At 36.5% G+C, this 8,457-nt stretch overlaps 1 protein-coding gene across 1 annotated transcript in view; it reads right to left on the bottom strand.

Annotated features, from left to right (window-relative positions):
- Nucleotides 1-1,764: 1,764 nt before the first annotated feature.
- The window catches only part of TNNT2 (troponin T2, cardiac type), a 39,558-nt gene continuing 32,865 nt past the window's right edge, over nt 1,765-8,457 (bottom strand). The window contains exons 13-14 of the mRNA XM_087930358.1: nt 6,411-6,451; nt 1,765-2,051 (exon numbers count right to left, since the gene is read on the bottom strand). Of these exons, the coding sequence (XP_087786484.1) occupies nt 2,003-2,051; nt 6,411-6,451 (90 nt within the window). The 3' untranslated portion in view covers nt 1,765-2,002. The remainder of the gene's footprint in view (nt 2,052-6,410; nt 6,452-8,457) is intronic.

Below are 8,457 nucleotides of genomic sequence, written 5' to 3'. Positions count from 1 at the left end.
TAAAACTGTAATATGATGCTGGTGATGTTCTGGAAGAAAAGTGCCCACAGTGCTTGTTTGGACCCCAAGAAGATGTGAGAATTTTGCCAGGTGGTTGGTTTCAGTTTCTTCTCTGAACAAACTCCAGCAAATTCCAGAAGTCTTGAAGTTTCCCATGAAAACTGAGATGTTGTGGCATCTGCTCATTTCCAAATCTAATTTCTTCTCACTGTCCCTTGCCTTTTGTTATTTCTCATTCCTCTGATCAATTTGCAATCTTCAATCTATCACAAAAGAATGCCTTACTTTATTTACAGTTTCTGAAGTTCAGGATAATAAACATTACCTTATACTAACTTTCCTAGAGAAGAAGAAACTTTGAGCATTTATGTACCAGCTCTTACCTCTGCTTATGACCTCAAAGTACGCTGTGTGTGCGTGTACTACACCATTAGCTGAGCCACCAGAACAGCTGATAAGCACTGAGTGTAGGTGCGCAGTGTTTCAAAAAGCACTTTTTTCCTGCCTTTTCAACCTCAGCTGTGCTGCACAAAGCAGCTGAGGTTTAAAAAGCAGGAAATAAAGGTCAGGTAAGAGCCTGGGCGGGCAGGTGGGCCAAACAGCAGCAGACACAGAACCGGTTCTGTGGTCTGCTGCTCTTCAGAGCCGGGCAGAACCAGTAGCATCCCACCCGTGAGCATAAGCAACAGAATTATGAGCCAATTGGTGCTCCCATAGCCAATCAGCAAGAAAGCGCAAAACTATGATTCTGTCTCTTCCATAGTTTTGCCTGTTTTTGAAATTATGCCCCTGGACCTTCACATGACCACATAAAAGAACAAGACAATAAATTGCTAGTGTCTCCCTCATCCTTGTTTTTGCTACTAAATCTTAAGGCTAGCCTTTAAGAACTGTTACAAGAGGAATCAACCTGGCCACAATTCATCCACTTCTATTTAAAAATCATGATGTATGAGTTGTGAAGCCATAGGGCAGTATATTGTCACTTTCATCATGCTTTTCACAATTATGTCAGGCATGGGCTTTTTGCTTGATTGTTGTTGCACTTGTTTACTACAAAGACAAACATGGGGGAACACAGCCAGGATTGTTTCAAGTTTTGACTGTTTACAGTTCCTTGAGAGTCATCCTGGATACATAGAGGCGAGGACAAAGTGATTGGGGTGGGAGTTGTTTTCTCCTTTTCTTTAGAGGAATCCAGATAGCTCCAAAGCCCTTATCTTGATATGATCAAATGATTAATCAATATATTAATTGCTGCTGCTGCTGCTGTTGAAAAGAGCAAATTGTTGCTTAGGAAGAAATTGTCTTGAAAAGTCCTTGAAGATAGGTTCTAAACTGAAGGTGTGTGTCTTTTCGTGTCTGTCTGTTTGTTTGGGAAGGGGTGACTGAAGTTAAAGATTCAGTGGGTGGCAGGATTCAGAACGTCTATGCAGTGTAGCTTGAAGATGCCACATGTAACATCTCATACATGTTATAAAGTACCATGTGCAGAGAGAGTGTTGCGTAAGAATGATCACTCCATACTAATGCTTTCAAATCTGGGTGACCTCTCAAATAAGGTTCCTGACAGGATAAATGGACTTCTTCCAATAACAAAATCATTAATAGCAATAAAATTCCACGCTGGAATGACTTTTTAAAGGTATGTTCTCTTAGCAATATATGAAGAATGCCAATATTGAAGGAAGTCTGTCCCTTTCTATTTAAGATTGTAAAATTATTCAGTAAAAAGCAAATGATAAAATTAGGCAAAGAAAATAATTATAGCTTTTTGAGTTGCTTTATTTACAGACATAAATTTGTTAACTTGAGTGACAGGTAATCTGTCCATTTCCATCGTGCAGTGCTGGGGTTATGCAGTTATAGAGTGAGGCCTTTAGAAAGCAGCTTGTTCTGGAAAATCTAGACAAGTTGGTGCATTTATCTGGACCACACAGATGGGGAGAGTGGATCAAATGTACTGAATAGTTGTCTTCAGAGTCTAGACAGGAAACACATTTCACTTCCATCGGCCACCAACCACAGGCTTTCCACGGGCAGCTTTGGAGCTATTGTGAAAGGAAAAAACAAATGAGGAATTTCTGGGATTTTTTATTTGTTTATTTATATTTGCAAATATCTCAACAAAACAAAGGTGAGTAGGGAGAAATGGTCTGGATCTACTACTGTTTTGAAAAAGGGAGCACGCAGAGAGGCTCTTTTCACAAGGTGGGTGTTGGATGTTGGGTTTTGGGGTTTGTTTGTTTTTTGAGCTCTCAGCAGAATCTTTTCAGAGACCTGGCTCAGCCCAGGCTATCCAATCTGGCTCTCGGAGGGCAGACAAATGCCCCTGAAGGAAGAGCAAGACAAGTGCACAATAAAAACACATCATGTTTAATGCATAATAAGATGTGTGTGCTGAGGAAGTGGAACCCTAAGGGGAATATCAGCTTGTGCCTTAAAAGCCATAACTATACCCAAGTCTTCAAGATGATTCTCACCCTCTAATGAGCCTTGGGAACTATAATTTTATGAGGGAAGTGCAGAATAATTAATTTTCAGCATTTTCACCAATTCAATTCTACACTATACTTATGTTGGTTTTTACAGGAAGATGTTAAATGCTTCAGCATGGATTAATCTGGGTTTTTTTTGCTAAAAACTGTGAGGAATGTACGCTAAAAAGTAATTTCTGTTAAAATGAGTACGAGATTAAAGGAGGTTTGTGCCAAGAGGCAATATATATAATGTGGCCTTGTAATGAATGTTTATACTTATTTGCAAATCAATGTTGCTCTGTAAATTTTTGCTTTCAAAGTATTTTTCCACTTGTTTCTGATTAAGCCAGAAAATAGGTCATTCCTTCCAAATAAAGCAAAATTCAATAGTTTGCTGAAAGCCCAAATAGGGCTAAGATTATCAATATTGAACTCTTTTCAGGTTAAAGGCAAAAGGAAACTAAAGGGAGGTAAGATAAAATGGTATCTTATGAAGGGATCAGCAGTGTTCTAACTATTCATTTATTTTAATTCTGGTTTTCATAAGATATGTTACTTTACAATTCTCTATTTATTCGTACATTGATTAAAATGTATTAACATAAAAAACATAAATTCATAAATAACAGGTTGTCCTGGAGATTATCTATATGGTCACTACCAACCTTACAGAATAATTTCATTTTCTATAAAAGATAGCAGAGGAAACATTGTATCTTTTATTAACTCTCCTCTTTAAAGTATTTATTAAATCCTCTCAAATTAAATTGGAAAGAAGTGGGATATTAGCAAAATTAGAGAATAACTGGAATTAATCTCCCATTATTCTATTTTATTAAGATGAATAAGTAAAAGTATAAAAGAAGTAGTGATATAAAATATTTTTCTCCCTATTTCTGGCTGGATTGATGCAGCAGCAAACAGTTGCTAACTTCCTACACAGCTATAGGAAGTCTTACTAAGTGTTGTTGAGGAGAAAAAAACAAGGATGTTTACTGCCTCAAGTTACTTATAAAGTAGTAAAAATGAGATTAAAAAATCTAATAAACTTTTACCACAAGTCAACCACTTTTATTACCATTACCACTATGACCATATTGAAAAAAGATTGCTGACATTATTAATTGGAAAGTAGCAAACAGGTTTTCTCTAACCAACTAAAGAATATATTTAATTGACTTGTAGGAATGGAATTATTGTCTTCCCTCTAGTTCCTGAAATAAAGAGACCACATTGCTTCTTCCTGTAACCAAGATTGCTGGTCACTATAATAAGAAGCCATGGTGTTTTCCTTTCTCACCTAGTGATCCAGTTAGATTTGGTTTCCCACCTTAAGTTGAAAATTATTTGTTTTCCACACTGGTAAATATGATTTCTACAAGTACGTTTTGCCGAGAAAGGAAGCTTCATAAATTTTTGTTTATTTTTCAATAAATAGGGTATACATCAGTGTTAAACTTGGCTGGCTGGGGAATTCTGTAAATTAAGGTCCACATATCTTAAGAGTTGCCAAATTTGAGGAACACTGGTATAAATTGACATATATAAGTAACTGCTTGCGTATGTGTATACTCCTCAGTGAGCTGATGGGTCCAGCTATACCTTAGTCCTTGCTACTGTGGGTAGTGGGAATTGGTCCTGAGTATCTAGAGAATGCCAGGTTGAGAAAGAATACTAAATGGGATTTTGTATTGTTCTGTAAACAAAATTGCCTGGTGTTTTGGACATAGACTATGCATGAGCAATTTTAAACATTTTAAAGAGCAAGAATACAATGTTATTTAAGCAAGCTAGAGATATCATCCAGTTTTAGACTGGCTGTGACAAACCAAATAGGAAATTTATAAATATTTGGTTTGATTCTTTACCCTCTCTGTCTAGCCAATACATTTGTCTTGTTTCTCTGAAAGGGCAACAGCTGTTCCTAAATTTGAGGGCAGACTAAGAATGATATTTATTAATCTGAAAAGATTCACAGAGATTTCACAGTTTACCATTAGGCTCTAATATTTATTTTTACCTGTCCGTATAACCTCATTTTATATTGGCCTGACAAAATTATCCTTTCCTTCACTTTCTATAGTAGGCCAGTCTCCTTCTTATCAGCCTGCAGAGCACCCTCAGATCATGCTACCATGAAGGTAAAGAGGAAATATCAGTGTTCAATGGTTAAAAAACACCTGACTGTTCCCTGAATATCCAGGAATAAAACTGAAATCAGAGCATAAGAAGCATTGCATAAAACCTAAGTTGGCCATCAGTAGACATAGAGGAAGAAATCAGGATTTGCTGTGGAACCAAAGATAACATAGGGTGAAGCTTAAAGCCATTCCTTTAAGTATTTGCACAATACAAACTAGCACAGCAGATCAATACACCCCAAAGGGCACAACATGCTACTTACCCTTTCCTGAAATAAATGAGGAGACAAAAAAAGAAACATAGTTTAGTATTGCTCAGTAATTAGTCTAACCAGTAAGTTTTATTTGAAGGATCTAAAAAGGCCACCAGAAACCAAGACATTATGAATCAAGATGCCATTTGTTTCTGGGTTGAAGTAGGAACCTGGAACAATTCCAGTCCACAAACAGCTACATTTGTTGCTCACATCAATAAGAGAGGCAAGCTCCATAAAAGATACAAAATTATCGAGTTTTCACCTGGTGTAGACTGACTCCTATAATCAATACATGTAACACCAAGGAGTTTTTAGCCTCTTTGTGCCTATCTCCCATCTCTGAACTGATAGTCATAGCCAAGGAAAATGGAAAGGTGCCAATGTTAACTGATAGTTCATAATTGAATAGAATGATTCTGACACATCAGGTAAGACACAGAAAGTTCTGGGTCTTAGAAAATGAATTATATGATCCATAGGTGAGGAATAGTTTCCACTTCAAAGGTGAAGTTTGACACCACATACTGTGGTAAAACTGAACTGAAACAAGCCATGCCGTAAAAAAGTATCAGAAATGCATCTTAATTAATGCACTTTTCTCGCACTTAGTAGGGAGGTCACTTAAAGAATGAAGACAATGAGGTTCTATGAGAAAGTAATGATGTTCAGGGAGGAAAAGGAAAATAGCTATAGGAGGTGCAAAGGAACTTAGTGAAAACCGCAGCTGGAGAAGGAAAACTAGGAATGAACATGAAGAAATAGAGAAAAATGTGGGAGCAGGCATAAGATCTACAAATTGGATTGGGATGGGAAAGAAAAAAGCAACCAACCTTTCTCTGCTCAGATATATTTGACTATAATGCCTGTGATGACTTAGAATTTTGAGAGTTATAATCCAACTTTACTGGAGAATATCAGATTGTTTGGGGGTGGATCTAGTCAGATAATTGGGAAAGTTCCACTAATGGAAAAGGTAGGATATCGTTGTTGACCCACCAAAAATTGTCTCACACTTCATTCCAGGGGAGCCTTCTTGATCTCACTCTGTTTCATAAAAAAAAATAATGTCTCCCCTATACCCAATGTGTAGAATAAATAGTAATGGCAAAGCAAAATTTATAAAAATGGTAGACAGAAGAGAAAAGGAGAAAGCTCAGTTGAAGTAAGTGACAAAGAAATTAAATAAGAAAAACAACTTTTAAAAAAGTAGCAGTGAATGATATAAGCTGCCAAAGTAGAAGTACTTCATTCAAAACACCTGAACACCAAGTTATAGAAGGTGTTGTCTTCATTTATTAGCCTTGGGTTGGAACAACAGGAAAGGCAAGAAATGAAGGGCAAAGGATTAGTAGAAATGGATGAAGCAGAACAGGAAAAGAAATAAAAAGAAGACAAGAAGGAGAGCACACATTAAAGCTAGAAAGATTTGTGAAGTGCAAGGGGAAAAAGGGGGATAAATGTGGAAGATCTAGTGGGAGTGCTCGATGCTATGAAACATGGTGGACCTTTTACTACATGTTATGAGTACTTACACCTTTTGATGATCACTAATGCGATTCCGTAGAACATTAATCTGGAAGAGAAATAAATAGGTGATGATGTTTTAGGAAGAAAACATGAGAGCTACTGTGTCAGCACAGTATGAAGCCAAGAAAAGAACACAGACCAAAGACAATTGTCCCCAATAGTCAGGAAGGCTGCAGGCAGTAGAAAGATGTAGAAGTGAGAACCAGGAACATATTTGGTTGGTTTTATGTTTATTTACCTCCATCCTTGTTTCCTTTTTTTTTTTTTGTTATATCAGTGCAACTTTCTCTTTTACAACATGTCTTCTTTCAATGAAGAGGAGATTTAAATTCAAATGTCTGCTCTACCACATCTGTAAAGGCTTCATTTTTCAGATTGCTTCTCTCACATGGTCCCATTGAGATCTTTTCTAGCAACAGAATGGTATGTGAATAGTCTCCTTTCAGATACTTAAAAGCAAAGCTCTGTTATTTGTGGCAGGATCTGCATTTCTTGAAACTGTACTTCCCTTAGCACAGCTCCACAATATCCCTCATTTTGAACATTATGCATTTTTTCTGTACAAACATGTCCAGATCATGGAGTTCCACTAAGCATTCATAAATATGGGAGGAATACTAATAATGCCATAAAACTAAATTGCATTACTATGTGGGTAATTGAAATGTCAGCCAGTCATAATTTATGTCAATTAATTTTCAGAATTCCTAAAAGGAGAAATTGCAAAGCAACCAAAGATACATATACAACGTGACCATGAACAAACAATTTAATGTTAGTTAACCTACAACATTTCTAATAATTTGTGATACATAATGAAGTGATCCAAAGGATCTTGGAACGTTCATTGCCAAAAACAAAAGGATCGCGGTCCTTCTATTTCGGAGAAGGATCAAAGGTTGGAGTAAAAGAAAGGGAAAACTGGAAAAACAATATTTGTTCACTTAAGTTAGTTAACTTAGTTGCTGTTGCTACTGCTTCTGGTACAGGGTTCGAATTAGAAAAGAAAGCTTCCAAAAGATTTTTCATGTCCATAGCCCTGTTGATGGCTGAAAAGACAAAAGGCTGCTTGACCTCACAAGACTTAAACTTGATTATAAGAATCATTGCAAACCAAGCAGGCAAGCATGCCAAAAAACAAGTTATCTGAAAAGTCATTGATAGCATCCAGACTTCACAGGGACATTGGAGGACACTATTGAGAGCAGGGAGTTGTATACATAGCTCCACACCATATATGACGTTTCCAGGAAACAGGCTATACTTACTACTTGCTTAATTCATCACAGCGTGCAGTAAGTATGGAAATCTGGTTAGGGTTAGAGAAAGGAGAATATTACAGCCTTTCATGGATAAATCCACATTTTTTTTAACTTTCATCATCTGAACTTCTGGAGAATTCAGCCATTTCTAATGATTGATTAGTTCCTATTTTGGTGTCTCTCCTGAATTATTATTGCAGTTTGCTACCTAGTTTCCTAACTCTACTTTCTGTGTTCTGGGTTAAGTCCAGAATAGCATGGTCTCTATAGATTTGGATATCTCCCAATTCACCCCCTTTTTGCCAATTGTTAAGGTGGCTGATTATATACATGTGTTACTTGTTTAAACTGCTGGTGCTGACTTTCCATGTACATAAGAATGCCACTCAATTGTAATTCATATTCCCACATACTTGGCTCACTTATGCAATCAGAATGACACAATTTTCTCTTATCTTAGAATAGGCACCCCCACATTTCAAAGCTTTCTTCCATCTAGCTCCTACTCTTTAGAATGTACTCCATCTTAAGCCATGCGGTTTTTAGAGGCCTTCAAATATTTAATATATTCAAATATTTTTAAGGCTTTTATGAAGCTAGAACTTTTCAGGATGGTATTTGTCAGTGATTTAAATTATGACACTACTGGGATTAGATATTGATTATATTAACACTGGCTTATGCCATGCTGTGTTTTTATTGCTTTTTTGTTTAGATCACAAATAGTATAAGGGAATATCAAATGAAAATACTATTAATAAAAAAGTATGAAACTTGTATGCACCCAATT

Source organism: Pseudonaja textilis, chromosome 3 (genome assembly GCF_049901715.1).
Source record: "Pseudonaja textilis isolate UNSWEBS1 chromosome 3, rPseTex1.2, whole genome shotgun sequence".
NCBI classification, from domain to species: Eukaryota; Metazoa; Chordata; class Lepidosauria; order Squamata; family Elapidae; genus Pseudonaja; species Pseudonaja textilis.
Note: the sequence above shows the minus strand (reverse complement) of the source record. Positions and strands in the feature narration are given on the sequence as shown.